Here is a 15,130-nt window from a genome sequence, read left to right on the forward strand (position 1 = left end):
ATCGAAATTCGTTCTCTCGAATTGTAGATTCAAAATGGAGATTTTCTTCCAAACTTTTTCTTCAAAAGTTCAAGCGAGAAAATTTTCGATATTTTTTTCTATTTTTCCTGTTCTTGAATAATTTGTTATGTATGAATTTTGTATTATTAAGAATTAAATCGTAGTAATTTTAGAAATTTTATTTTCTATAAATAATTTCTTTCTTTTAATTTCCTATATTATTCTAATTAATTTTTTTTTTTTGGAATTTAATAATTATCGAACTTATATTAAATCTCTAAATTTTTTAATTTATCCCCTAATATTTTTCGTAAGAATATTAATTGAATCGAACTCCATACGTGAATCTTTATAATTTTGATTAATTTAAATTTTGACCATTGATTTTCATTTTAATTCGTTCGTTTTATTTTTATATATATGAATTTTGTATTATTAAGAATTAAATCGTAGTAATTTTAGAAATTTTATTTTCTATAAATAATTTCTTTCTTTTAATTTTCTATATTATTCTAATTAATTTTTTTTTTGGAATTTAATAATTATCGAACTTATATTAAATCTCTAAATTTTTTAATTTATCCCCTAATATTTTTCGTAAGAATATTAATTGAATCGAACTCCATACGTGAATCTTTATAATTTTGATTAATTTAAATTTTGACCATTGATTTTCATTTTAATTCGTTCGTTTTATTTTTTTATATATATGAATTTTGTATTATTAAGAATTAAATCGTAGTAATTTTAGAAATTTTATTTTCTATAAATAATTTCTTTCTTTTAATTTCCTATATTATTCTAATTAATTTTTTTTTTTGGAATTTAATAATTATCGAACTTATATTAAATCTCTAAATTTTTTAATTTATCCCCTAATATTTTTCGTAAGAATAGTAATTGAATCGAACTCCATACGTGAATCTTTATAATTTTGATTAATTTAAATTTTGACCATTGATTTTCATTTTAATTCGTTCGTTTTATTTTTTTATATATATAATTATCCGAGTCCGTGGAATTTTACCTCGGATTTCATTGCGATAAATCACTACCTACTTACTTTAATAATAATCTCCGTTCCATCCATTTCCAACTTATTTCCTTTCTTTTCTTTTTTCCACGAGCATTAAACCGAGGAATAACTTTGGTCCAATTTGTTTCCGTTAAAACCACCGCGAACGAGGTATTTCCTGTTGACCGTGGAAACGGAAGCGGTTTATTTACTCCTAGATAAAAAATCCTTAAGCCAAGTCCTTGAAAAAAATATTTTCGATTTGTATCGTATAAACGATCGATCGTTTCTTCTCTTTCTCCCCCCCCCCGAAAAAAACTGCTCATAATAAAAATAAACACGTAAACACGCGCAACGATATATATTTATTTATTTACTCGCAATGGGGGAACGCGTGTTGGAATGGAATTTTAAAATTTGTGGCACGAAAATTGTGTACAGGTCGGCCTTGCAGACGTTGCACAAAGTGTCGAGTAAGGCGCGCGAGCAAAACTACTTCCTAGGTGGGCTGTCGCACGACTGGGTCAGTTACTATGAGCAACGAATCGAGAGCGATCGCTCGTGTCTCAACGAGTGGCATGCTATGGACAACTTGGAATCTCGAAGACCACCGTCGCCGGACAGCGTACGCACCAAGTAAGCCCTTACATCTGCGATGACCAAAATTTAACACTCTTCCAGTAAACTCTACCTCCACAATTTATCGATCGAAACTTTTCTCTGTATTCCCTTCCTTTTATATATATATGTGTATGACAAAAAAGAATATTGCGATAAGCGACACGTGTCCATCTTTCTTCCTTTTCTCTCTCGCTATTCGTAAACACGTTAAAGTAACTTAATGTATATATATATATAAACTTAGTTCCACAATTTATCGCTCGAAACTTTTTTCTGGTTTTTATTCCTCTCCTTTTGTGTGTATATGTATGACAAAAAAGGGAAGAATATTGCGGTAAGCGACACGTGTCCATCTTTCTTCCTTTTCTCTCTCGCTATTCGTAAACACGTAAAGTAACTTAATGTATATATATATATATATATATATATATATAAACTTAGTAACCACAATTTATCGCTCGAAACTTTTTTGTGGTTTTTATTTCCTTTCTTATATATATATATATATGACAGAAAAGAGAAGAATATTGCGATACGTGTCCATCTTTCTTCCTTTTCTCTCTCGCTATTCGTAAACACGTTAAATTCAATATATATATATATATGGCAAAAAGAAAAAAGTATTGCGATTAAACGACACGTGTTCGTCTTTTTTCCCCTTCTCTCTCGCTATTCGTAAACACGTTCGACAGACATCGGGGAAGAGCGGAAACGGAGAACAGCTGGGTTTCGATGGGAATTTAACTTGGTCGTTTGCCAAACACGGCGATACGTCCACGCTTGCAAATAGAGTAAACAAGGATAGAGTTTAGTTTGATCGCGTCCACGGAGAAATTGTTCGCGATTAATCTGATCGCGTTACGCGTCGTTTGGCAGACCCAGAGAAAGGGACGAGACCGAGCGGGTGATCCGATCCACGTTGAAGGAGATCATGATGTCCGTGGATCTCGACGAGGTCACTTCCAAGTACATTCGAGGTCGGCTCGAGGAGGACCTCGACATGGATCTCGGGGAGTTTAAACCGTTCATCGATCAGGAGATGCTCACCATTCTGGGCCAGATGGACGCCCCGACCGAGATATTCGACCACGTTTACCTGGGGAGCGAGTGGAACGCGAGCAACTTGGAGGAGCTCCAGAAGAACGGGTAAGTTCTTGGTTCCCTCCCTCTCTTCCCCCCCCCTCCCTTTCTCCCTCCCCCTGTTTTTACCTATTTTTTTGTTATATCATTATTATAATATCGAAAAGAAAGAAAAGAAAAGAAAACTGGTGGATGGATTGTTCCCCCCAGGGTGAGGCACATATTGAACGTGACACGGGAGATCGACAATTTTTTCCCCGGGATGTTCACGTATTTGAACGTGCGCGTGTACGACGACGAGAAGACGGACCTTTTGAAGCATTGGGACGACACGTTCAAATACATCACGAAGGCGAAGAAGGAGGGGTCGAAGGTGTTGGTCCACTGCAAGATGGGGGTGTCGAGGTCGGCCTCGGTGGTGATCGCGTACGCGATGAAAGCGTACAATTGGGATTTTTCCCAGGCGTGGAAACACGTGAAGGAGAAGCGGAACTGCATCAAACCGAACAACAGTTTCCTCCTGCAATTGGAGACGTATCAGGGTATATTGGACGCGATGAAGAACAAGGAGAAGCTTCAGAGATCCAAGTCGGACACGAACTTGAAATCGCCCACCTCGCCCAAGGACGGTGGATCGTTGAAGAAGGAGGAGAAGTCCGGGAATCGGGGCGACGACGACGAAGAAGACGGGTTGCGGGGAGCCGAATTCTCCGGTTCCGAGTTGAAGAAGACCGGGCAAAGGCCGAAGAGTTGGTCGCCGAACGTGAAAATTTCCGAGACCATGCTGCCCTCTGGTGCGTTGTCCTGTCACTCCGTTAAATAATCCGTACGCTCTGCGATGGTATATACGTGTGTATATATATATATCTATCTTCTTTCTTCGCAGTGCCTCTCTCGCAGTCCCTGGAGAGCATCGACAAGGCGGGAGGAGGGAGTGCGGAGGTGACCAGGGAGGATCTTCTACGGGCGAGAGTGGGAGGGGGTCGGAAGGGCGGCGCGGGGGGGTCGCAGGAGGGGAGGAACGTTTTGATGCCGTGCGACAACGGGCAATCGTACAGCGTGTCGCAGAACAAGATCGTCCACCTGCCGGGGCCCCTCCCACCGCCCCCACTCCCGGCCCCGGACAGGGGCGTGGGGGGAGCGGGGAAGAACGTGAAGAATCGGGTGAACGAGCTCGAGTCGGAGACGCAGCACCGAAGCGGGCAGAGAAGAAAAGGGCTCGTGTTGAATTTAACGAATCAGTTCGAGTCGGTGAGCAGCAAACCATCCTCGCCGAGTTCGGATCCGGAAGAGCCACGCAAAACTACTCACGTATCCCCCCTTACCGCTTTGTCGAACGAGAACGGATTCGTGGTCCAGCAAAATTCATCCTCCTTGCCTTCGTCTTTGTCTTCCTCTTCGGCGTCGTCATCGTCGTCATCATCGGAAGCTTCGAGCAACGCCGTCGCAAAGCAAAATTTGTGGGATCATCCTCGAGACTCGAGAAGGAGAACGGACGAGAATCGAGGAAACAACGGCGAGTGTCTAGTCTGGACAGCGTGCGGTAGTGGCAGTGGTGGTGGTAATAGTGGTGGTGGTAACAGTGGTGGTGGTAGTGGTGATGACGATGGCGGTGGTGGTGGTGACGTTAAGACGAACGGAGAAGCGAGCGAATGCATCGCGACGACGACAACGACGAGTACCGCTACGACAACGATGACGACGACGGCGGCGATAAGTGCGACGTTGCCGCGGAGAAGCAAGAGAGAAGGGGGGGATCCGTTTAGCGCGCACGTGGATCGAGTGTTCGAGCGGGAGGAGAGGCAAGGGGAGCAAGCGAGCGGCGTAACGGCGGCGACGACGACGACGACGACGACGACGAGGGACTCGCCGAGCAGGCAGAGCTCTTGGAGCAGTTACGACAGCGCCGTGGTCCTCGAGAACAACAACTCGGTGCACAGTTCCTGGGCCACGTTACCCTCGAGAAACAGCTCGTGGGGCTCGTACGATATGCGGCCATCCGACCTCCTCGGTTCCAGTGGCCTCTTCCCGTACGACAAGGAGGATATACCTTGGCATCCGGGCACCGTGAAACGTACGAAGCAAAAGCTCGAGGAGGGTAACGCGTCGTCGAACAACGTGAAACGCGTGTGCACGCAAAATTCGGACGGGGCCGAGGAGGAATCGTACAATCCTCCTGTACTTTTGCATCACGCGGCGTCCCCAACGCCACCTCGTAGAAGGGATTCCTCGCCAGGCGGCAGCAGCGGCCATAACAACAATAATCGCAATTCGAAGATGGTGGATCCGTTGGTCGTAGTTAGAAATTGTCCCAGCCCCGCGAGGGGGATCGATATCTCGCCCTCGTCCTCCTCCTCCTCCTCCTCCTCGATGATCCGTCAAGTTGGAAGATTGTCGACCAGCGCCCCGGCACCCTCCTCCCTCTCCTCGGACTCGGATCTACCCTCGTCGTTGAGATCGTGCAGGTCGGAGAGCGAGACGTCGTCGAGCCCCTGCGTGGTCAACACCACTCAATGCCCTTCCGTCAAACATCACAAAATGGTTCTCGAAAATCTAAACAATATCAACAACAACACCACCAATCAAAAGTTGATGTTCAACAAACAACGTTGCCTGTCGGTCGACGACTCGCCCATAGAGACAGAATGCCCGCGAACCAATGCTGCCAACGTCGCAGCCATCACCGTCACCAGCGCCGTCACCACCGCGGCGACCACCATCTCCGGCCTCGTGAAGAATCTGAAGAAGGAGTTCGAGGCGAAATCGAGCAAATTGGAGAAGAGTCCCGAAAGCGGCAACAGTTTCGAGAACGATTCTTCCCCGATCGTGTCGTATCCGTCGTCCTCGTCCTCGTCGTCGTCGATGGTCGTGATCGGTGGCAGCGGTTGCGGTGGTTGTGGTGGTGGTGGTAGTGGTGGTAGTAGTGGTGGTGGTAGTGGTCGAGGCACGAAAAGGGACGCGAAGATTCGAAGCTTGCCCTCGTCACCTGTTATTCCGCACGACGAATCCAAGATTCAAGCGCCGCCCGAAACCAAAGAGAAGAAGGGGAGAGAAGGAGGAGGGGGAAAGGAGAGCGCGGATACACAGCAGGAAAATTCGGAAGACCGGTCGGTAAGAGTTCTGGTCGGTAAATACGAGGTCGGTAAACCAGATTCGAGAAAATCGACCGAGATCCAATTGCGGGTGCACAGAGACAAGGATTGGGAGTCGATCGATTCGCAGCAGCAGCAGCAGCAGCAACAACGACACGGCAAGTCGTCGAGAATCATGGCCGAGTATAGCAGAAGATCGGCACCGATCCTGATCAATAATCATTCGTCCTCGTCCTCGTCCTCCTCGTCATCTCCGTTGTTCGGTGAAACGGCGCCGGAAGCACCAGGCAGGCCACCGGTCCCATCCGCGGGAACCGGGTCCACGGGTAGTAAGAAACAACAACAACAACACGGCAGGACGCATCCTCTCGCCAGGCTGCAGGTCAGGCCTAGGCATAGCAGTCCGGTTTATAACACGATGTAAAAAAGGAAAAAGAAAGTAAAACGAAGAGAGAAGAAGAAGAAGAAGAAGAAGAAGAAGAACAAGACGAAGAAGAAGAAACATTTATCGATTGGTTCTCTTTCTCTCTCTCTCCTCTCTCTCTTTAACACTCTCTCCCTCCTTTCCTCTCCCCTTTCCCCTCTCTCGAATTTGAGCGCGCGTACCTGAATACACGGGTATGTTGTCGTGACCACAATGTGAAAACCGCGTGATCTCTGTACGATGCCAACGAGACGAGAATCATCCTGTTCGAGCTCGACGACGAATCGACGGGGACTCGGACATTTGTATAGATTTGTTTCCCACCATCTTCGATGTGTACAATTTTACCCTATTCGGCGAGAATGTAATCTATTTCTGAGCGACGATACGACAGAGCACCCGTATTTTTTCGATGGATATTTCTTCGAACGGGTAGGGTGTTGAAACGACGACGACGATGACGATGGTGATGATGATGATGATAGTGATGATGATGATAATGGTGATGATGATGATGATAATGACAATGACAATGATAATGATAATGAATTTTCCTTCGCGCGTTGGAAAATCGCGTTTTATCCCGCGAGTATCGTTGCTGTGGTAATTTCGTTCCGATTTTTATATCCGCGATAATCGAGTCGAAAATTCGTTCGTGTTCAAAAAAAAAAAAAAAAAAAAAAAAAAAAATATTCGAAATGAGCGATCGATGAGCGGAAAAAATAGCGAATAAATGGGTAAATAGTTTGTTGAGATGATTAGTCCTCTATCGAAAATTCGAAAAGATACAAGTGCCTTGTCCTACCGTCGACGATTGTATATGACCGTATATAGATATATTTGTAATAAGGCACGTTCAAGGTCCTTTTAACGTTTTTATGTTCCTTCTCGCACGTCAGACGCGTGGTCTTTGGCCTGCTCTTCGTTATTTTTATTATAAGCTGGAAATGCAACAATTCTATAAGAAGATGCGAAAGAAGAAGAAAAAGAAGAAGAAGAAGAAGAAAAGAAAAGAAAATGCTGTTATTCCTACGACGTGTCGTCATTCGTAGATCGTAATAATGGGCTTGGAATCAAACGTGATGTTTGCGGGGGTTGGGTCGCGCAAAAGTTGGAGTCCGGCGGTTGGGCTCGGTCAGGCTGTGAACGAAAGGTCCGGGCTCTCCCGCTATCCCGCTCAAATACTGGCTCTCCTCCTTTTGCCATTCGCGTTGTGATGTACCGAGGCGTAATATGCGAAACACAGAGATTCTATATGATAATAATAATAATAATATAAACAAACACTTCGGAACGACGACGTGTTACGTTAACCTGTACTATTTAGCGTATTTTAGAGCGAACAATGTGATTAGGAATGGTGCACAGTATGCGAGGAGACGAAAGTAGCGAAAAATCCCCTCTCTCTCTCTCTCTCTCTCTCTCTCTCTCTCTCTCTCTCTCTCTCTCTTCCTCTCTATTATTATTATTATTTTTTATTTTTATTATTATTATTATTTATTTTTATTATTCTTATTATTATTCTTATTCTTATTATTACTATTGTTATTATTGTTATTACTACTATTATCACTACTATTATTATTATTATTTTTTATTATTACTGTTGTTATTATTATTATTATTATTATTTTTCATTACTATAACTACTACTACTACTGCTACTACTACTATCACTACTACTACTGCTACTACTACTATCACTATTACTACTATTACTATTACTATTGCTACTACTACTACTGCTACTACTACTATTACTACTATTACTACTATTACTATTGTTACTATTATTGTTATTATTATTATTACTATTATTATTATTATTATTACTATTATTATTATTATTACTATTACTACTACTATTATTATTATTTTTTATTTTTATTATTATTCTTATTATTATTATTATTATTCCCCGTTTGGAAGAGTCGTTTCGAATCGTTCGAACGATTCGATCGGTTCTGGCTATCGTTCGATCAATCGTTATCGGTTATATTCAACTATCTTTCTACTTCTGTATAATCGTGTGTAAAGCATAGTCGCGCGATCCGAATTCTTTTTTTTTTTTTTTCTCGTATCTCGTTATTTCGTTGTTCGATTCGATCGTTTATATTCTCGTGTTCTCTTTAGAATCGTGTTCTTTTTTTTTTTCTGTCCTTTCCTTCGACCAGTGACGATAATCGCCTATCGAACGTTTTTTTACCGTTAGCTCGAAAAGTACAATGAGGAGGAATATGGCTCGATATATATATATATATATATATATATATATATATCAACGTTCGTCATTCTTAGACATATCATCGAACCGTTCGTTTTCTTATTTGTATTCGCAAAGCCATGTCGACCAATTTTATACTATAATCCGGATATATTGATCATGATGATGATGATGATGATGATGATGATGATGATGATGATGGTAATGATGAATGCGAGGCTCGTTTTTCGATAAGATGCACCGCGACGACTGTGTGTTGTGTAGAAATATATTTTATTACCGAGATAATTTTGCAAATGATAATTTCTCGATACGTTCGTTCTAACCGCTGTTTGTTGTCTCTCGGCACGGTAACATCCGAGGCGTTACAAACGATCCGGATGTTATCGAAAAAACTGTAACAAACACACTTGAATTAGAATAAAAAAGAAAAAAAAAAAACACGTTACAATGCAACGCAACATCGACTTCGATGTCCGAATTACGACGTTTCTCTTTCTCCCACCTTCGAAACGACGAGATATTTCCATTAAAAAGAACGAACGAACGAACAGAATGGCGAAGAAAACGAGTAGAACCAACGTAGCGTTTAACGAGATATATATATATAATAACTTTTCTCTCTCTCTCTTTCATTTCTCAATTGTGTAATAAAATTTATAAAAATCTCTTTGCCTTCATCCGGACGGACGAGAAAAGAAGAAAAATAAAACGGAGATTTATTTAGGTATTTGATAACGAGAAAAAAGTTTTTTTCTTTTTTTCTTAATCAACTCGGTTGAGTGTCGATCTCGTATATCCTCTTTCCCGCGCAGAACGCGAGCTGCGACACGACGCTGAGGGAGCGAATTTTCTTCGCGTGTTTCGGATTCACCGGACCCACGTCCAAACTGTACGTGCCACCTCGTAAATTCCTGATCATCGCCAACGTCTGCCGAACAGACAATCGTCGTCATCATCCCGCGTGTAACGACTCTACCCCTCCTCCCCGCTCACGTATATACATATATATATATATATATATGTATATGTATATATATGTATATGTATATATATGTATATGTATATATATGTATATGTATATATATGTATATGTATATATATGTATATGTATATATATGTATATGTATATATATGTATATGTATATATATGTATATGTATATATATGTATATGTATATATATGATATGTATATTTAACTATTATTATTATATGTATATATATATATATATATATATGTGTACGTATGTATGTATAAAATGGCGAGCAAACGAGAAATTTATGCGTGTGTATGTGTATGTGTATACTCACTGCGTGGGATCGCAAGTCGACCACCCTGAAGAGATTGATATCCGTGCCGCCGCAAGCGATGAACATGCTCGACACGTATTTGCCGCAATAGAGAAGGGAGGAATAACTGTCGGGCATCAAGGAAACTAGCAGCTTTCCGCTACCGTAGTCCCACAATTGGATGGAATTCTCCCTTTGCCACGAGCACGATAAGATCTGTTTTCGCAGTAGCTGTTTGTTAATAAAAGAAAAAAAAAAAATATCCGCGATGTCCGAATTGGATCGGCGATATTCTTTCGATAGGTTCTCTTTTTCTTTTCTTTTCTCTCTTTTCCTCCCTTGCGTTCGATCGTTCCTTTTTTACGCGTCTCGATTCCGATCCGTTTCCCCTTTCTATTATATATAGTTATATCTCTGTCTATTTCGCGTGTAATTCGTTTGAAATTGGAAAAAAATTGAAATTGGTTTTCGTCGAGTGTGTTTGGATCAATTTGGGGAAAATTAGTTTTCGAGATATATATATATATGTGTATATATGTAACTCGAAAGGAGTTGGATTTTTAAAACGGTCGGTTAGTCTTTGTTTCGGTCGATAACAGTAGAGTGGTTAGTCGAGCTGAACGTGATGGTCGCGGCGATCGCGTTTTTAAGAATCGCACGCTTACGACGCATTTCTTTTCCTAACTGAGAAAAATTGAAGGAGAAAGACTATAGCTGCTTTTTAAATTCGATAAACACTGCCAAACCGCTATTGCACTTTTTCGTTTTATACGTTTTTAAGATGTGTATATATATATGTATATATATATATATACACGAGTATGGATTTTTGTTCGGATAAACCAATTTTTTTTGATCGACAAAAGATTACGGATTATTCGGGGGGGGGAAAAAAAGAGAAAAAAAAATGTAAGATTATAAAGAAATATGTTTATTCGTGTATATTTAACTATTATTATTATATAGTGACGAAAAAAAAGTTGATTTATATGCAACGAAAATTCAGTGTTGTTGTTTGAAGAAAAATGTGTAATGTTTATATAAATTTTCAAAGAATACATACTGCCATTTTTCAACGTCTTTTTATTCTCATTTGAAAAAGAGCTATAGAATCATTCTTCTTATAATGGTTAATCGCGCGTAATTATCTTGTATCCCTTTCTCATGTTTTTTTTTTTTTTTTTTTTAATCAATCGGTTGATATTATACGATAAGAAAAAAAAAAAAGAAAAAAGAAAGGAATAATTAGAATTTTTTTCTTTTTTTTTTTTTAATTACGTTAATTAAAAAGAAATTTATCGTTTCGATACGATTTACTACTTATTTGCGAAATGTATTTTTAATTTTCACGGTTGGATATTTCGAAATTTCTTCCGTGATAATATCTGTTCGTCGGTCTATAATTTAAAAGAAGACTGGTAACGAGATGAAATATCGAGACCGCAAAAATAAAAAAAGGAAGGTCGGTAAAAATCTATTTATAACAAAGGAGATTAATTTCCGATTTATCGATCGAATCAAACTGACCCACCGTTTACTCGAATCGACGGTCGGTAAAAAAATATTTCGCCAAATTGATCTGCGATTTATTGGGAAAAAGAAAAGGAAGAAGAAGAAAAATTGAACGAGTTAAAATGCGAGAATACACGAAAGTTCGAATCACCTCTTTTCCATTCTTGCTTATGTCGAGTCCATCGCCGCACATATGCACGCCCGATATACGCTTGAGCGCGTACGGTTGCCTCGAGTCCCAAAATTGAATTGTATTGTCCCAACCGCCGCTGATCAACTCGTGTGCCGATTTTGGTCTGAAACACGCGCTGAACACTCTGGATTTATGACCGTCCATAACTTCCAACGACTCGCTACGATAAAAAACAACAACAATAATAATAATAATAATAATAATAACAACAACGACAAATTGAATTAAATATCTCGCCATTGTATTATGAATATCTATTATCTATCAAACTGTTCGAACGAACAGTTTGTCCGATAATCGATCATTGGTTGGCTTGAAATGGGAGAGAGAGAAAGTTGGTAAAATTATTATTCGTAATTAAAAAATAAACGTGTGAACGAGCGTTGCGAATACGGTAAAACAGTATATACTGCCTAAATCGTCGTTCTGTGCGCGTGTTACGCCTACGTGCCTTTACGTCACGAACTTTATTACGTTTTGAAATGCGCGCCACATCCGTTTGATCGAAACAACCCATTATTTCGTCTTCTATATCGTGGAAAGTGGATACTATAATAATATCGTAACCGAGAACTTTAAACGTAAGCTTCGATTATTCCGAGATGAAGAATGAAAATACTTTTTCGTTATCTTGAATAATATGATAATAATTTAAACAAAAATAAATATCGATCGAGCAAAGTTATTCCGATTTTTTACATTTGCACGATAAATTATATTGCGAATACTTGTCTGTGATATATATAACACGTGTTTTTTATAATAAAGAAGGAAAGTTTTGGATCGTTGGAAGTTGTGGATATTCCCTTCGGGAGAAAGGGATCAGATTTTTCAATCTGGACGAGAAAAATATTTGAATCATTTATTCGGTTCAATCGAACTCGATCTGTTCGTCGATTGGAAATGGATTACTGTCGCGTTTAACGAGATCAAGGTAACATTCGATTCTTTTCTCGAACGCGTTTCATAAACCTTTCGAAAAAAAAAACAAACTGGTCTCTTGATGATCGAACGAATACGAAACGCGTGAAACGAAGTAAATATTTCTCGTCGTTTCGCGTCTCTACGAATCGCACAAAGTATCCCTCTCCTTCGTCAACGATCGCTAGCGTTCGAGCGTAAGCGCGACAAAGATAACAAGTATGTTTGTAAACACAGCGGACAGACCTTGCGTGAAACACTCTTTCCTGCATTTTCGTTTCTTCGTCGTACAAGATGAGCTTCGCGTCGTCTCCCATGGTAACGAATTTTGGTAGATACGAGTGATAAGCCAAGCCCAGAACCTGCCTGTTCTCCCGTATCGTGTAAAGGCATTGATTGGTCGGATAATGCCAACACTTGACGCAACCGTTTGCATCTGCAACGATCGAACAACGGATAAATGATAAATTTAAAGGAAAGAAACGAATGAAAATTCGGAAGAATTTTTTCGGAAAGGGACGAAGCTCCAGCTTCGCGTCTCTTCTCCGTTTATTATTATTATCTATATCAGAGAAAATATTAGAAATTGTGGTGTAGCACTGACAAGTGGCAATGACGGTACGCGAGATTGGATAAGATTTGCGGACAGGCCTGTGTTTAACCGCCGTCACCGGACTTTGCTTCTGCGTTATCTCGGCATCGCGCAACATGAACTTTTCGTCGTTCGGGCTGTTATTGCCGCTCAATTTGTGCAATTGCACCGTGCCATCCATCATGCCTGCCGCCAAAAAATCATACGTCTCCGTGTAACATAAGCAAAGAATATCTTGATTGCATTCTCTGAAAAAAAAATCATATAATTTTTTTTTTTTTTTCAACAAATCAGAAAAAATCAATTTAAGAGAAATTAAGAGAAATAAAAGTTTTTTCCAATATCTGGTTGAATTATCAATATTCTCTTATTTATTTCGTCGTAGAAAATTGCGAAATCTTGTTATTAGTTTTTTTTTCTTTTTTTTTTTTTTACACAAAAAATTTAATCATGTACATATAAATGTAACAAATTAATCGATGTTCGATGCACTTTGTAAATAAAACAAATGAATTTTTATACGGTGAAATTCGATATTTAATGTTCGATAATTTTTTTTTTTTTTTTTTTCTTTTCTTTTTTTTAAATAGTTTTCGAATAACTTGCTCTATTATTCTTTATCTTTGTTCCATACATTTGCCTAAGGAGAACTACATTATCATCCATATGAATTTTCGGCTCTTGATCCATCGTTTTTTTTCAAGGCTGACTCAACTCCATCGACGCTGTTAGTAATATTATAGTTAAAAAATCACATGTGTGTGCGGTGTGTGTGTGTGTGTATATATATATATATATACATATACACAAATACAAATAATGATAGGAGATGATAGGAATAACGAAAAGTGTTTGTAAAAATAAACTTTTATACGATTATAATGTACAAAGTGTCGTCTGTGTGTCGTTACGAGTGTATTATACCGTTGAGATTAAAAAAAAAAAAAAACGTACTATTCTAGAAATAGAATTTGGTTCTCGTTGGAACTTGGGAATTTGTTGTTTTCGATGTTTTGCCTCCAATGGTAAGATATCATGCTATTTCATCAATTTTATTAATTCTTCGTTTCATTTTTACCGAATTTTAACGAATTCAAGGCTATAAACTCCCCATAAAGTTCGTTGAAGTGACGATCAATTTTTAGAAAACTTCATGTATGTTTGGCGGGACACAGTTAAGCTTTCGAACCTTTAAATTTCGTTTCATCAGTTCAGCAAAAAAGTTGCGTTAATTTAGAGATAATTTTCGAATAATAACTTATGCTTTGCACGTTGAATAAATAATAATAAAAAAAAAAAAATAAATTTAAACTTAATGTTTCAATAATGTATCCAAAAATCGTCCTGTATATAATATAATGCCATAAAGGATGCAATGGTATGGTTTAAAATATTAATTAATTTTTTATACTTTTGCGTAACAGATTAAAAATTTTCCAATTATTCTACAATTCTGAGTGCGTGTGCTCCATAGAGATTTTTAATGTAAAATGTTTGAAAAAATATTTTGTACGTTAAAAAATATAAAATTTCCAGTATAAAACGTCACACGTAATTATTTCAAATGACAGGTCGAATAAATAACAGTCAGTCATTTGTCTTATTATTTTACATGTAATTATACGGGAAAAATACAAAATGAATCTATCGTCCAATGTATTTTCACGCCACCTAGTCCAGAATTATAAAAATAGCGACCAGATAAAACGTGATTAATCGGATACCGGAACCGTTTTTTGCGCGCGTAAATTGTACAGCTTAAATATAAACGAAGGAAGAAGGGGGAATAAGGGGAGAAAAGGATAGATATACTGTAAAAGTTACGGAATCAGCGCCATCTTCGGAGTGCCGCAAATTGAACAAGAAAAAAAGGACAAAAAATAGTGGGAAAAGGACAGAGTGATAGGGTAAGAAATGATCGTCAATGCCATCTCTTGAATATCAAAGATATTTCTAAAATTATTCGAGAGATGGCGCTAGTCCTCAATTCTTATCCTATCGCTGCCTTTGAAGAGATCCGTGATCTTCGAGAGATAGTACGAATGTTATACGAATATATATCTTTATGTTTAATTACGATAATAAAACTACGCGACAATGCTTGTATTAATAAAAATTATACGGAAATTTAATTTTATTTACTATGCAATTTTTAATTATTTATTT

At 38.9% G+C, this 15,130-nt stretch overlaps 3 protein-coding genes across 8 annotated transcripts in view; 1 reads left to right on the forward strand and 2 right to left on the reverse strand.

The window, feature by feature from the left end:
• The window catches only part of LOC724613, a 45,926-nt gene extending 39,000 nt beyond the window's left edge, over positions 1-6,926 (forward strand). For all 6 annotated transcript variants that reach the window (XM_026442064.1, XM_026442063.1, XM_026442066.1 and 3 more), the window contains 4 exons: positions 1,457-1,651; positions 2,513-2,782; positions 2,927-3,510; positions 3,603-6,926. In XM_026442064.1, the coding sequence (XP_026297849.1) occupies positions 1,457-1,651; positions 2,513-2,782; positions 2,927-3,510; positions 3,603-6,232 (3,679 nt within the window). In that variant the 3' untranslated portion in view covers positions 6,233-6,926. The remainder of the gene's footprint in view (positions 1-1,456; positions 1,652-2,512; positions 2,783-2,926; positions 3,511-3,602) is intronic.
• Positions 6,927-9,225: 2,299 nt separating this feature from the next.
• On the reverse strand, positions 9,226-11,595 carry LOC100578157 (guanine nucleotide-binding protein subunit beta-like protein). The gene is made up of 3 exons (XM_026442261.1): positions 11,410-11,595; positions 9,768-9,977; positions 9,226-9,387 (listed from the first exon to the last, which is right to left on the reverse strand). The coding sequence occupies exons 1-3, from the start codon at positions 11,593-11,595 to the stop codon at positions 9,226-9,228; spliced, it is 558 nt and encodes a 185-aa protein (XP_026298046.1).
• Positions 11,517-13,925, reverse strand: LOC113218937. Its single transcript, XM_026442272.1, has one exon. The coding sequence runs from the start codon at positions 13,146-13,148 to the stop codon at positions 12,381-12,383; it is 768 nt and encodes a 255-aa protein (XP_026298057.1). The 5' UTR covers positions 13,149-13,925; the 3' UTR covers positions 11,517-12,380.
• Between the last annotated feature and the right edge of the window lie 1,205 nt (positions 13,926-15,130).

This window comes from Apis mellifera, linkage group LG8 (genome assembly GCF_003254395.2).
Source record: "Apis mellifera strain DH4 linkage group LG8, Amel_HAv3.1, whole genome shotgun sequence".
Classification (NCBI taxonomy): Eukaryota; Metazoa; Arthropoda; class Insecta; order Hymenoptera; family Apidae; genus Apis; species Apis mellifera.

Excerpts from the sequence above, each read along its gene's own strand:
- LOC100578157 (XM_026442261.1), bottom strand. The coding sequence starts at position 11,595 with ATGGACGGTCATAAATCCAGAGTGTTCAGCGCGTGTTTCAGACCAAAA. Across the intron at positions 9,978-11,409 it reads TAAGCAAGAATGGAAAAGAG|CTACTGCGAAAACAGATCTT; the intron begins GTGATTCGAACT and ends ATTAACAAACAG. Across the intron at positions 9,388-9,767 it reads TCGACTTGCGATCCCACGCA|ACGTTGGCGATGATCAGGAA; the intron begins GTGAGTATACAC and ends TCTGTTCGGCAG.
- LOC113218937 (XM_026442272.1), bottom strand. The coding sequence starts at position 13,148 with ATGATGGATGGCACGGTGCAATTGCACAAATTGAGCGGCAATAACAGC.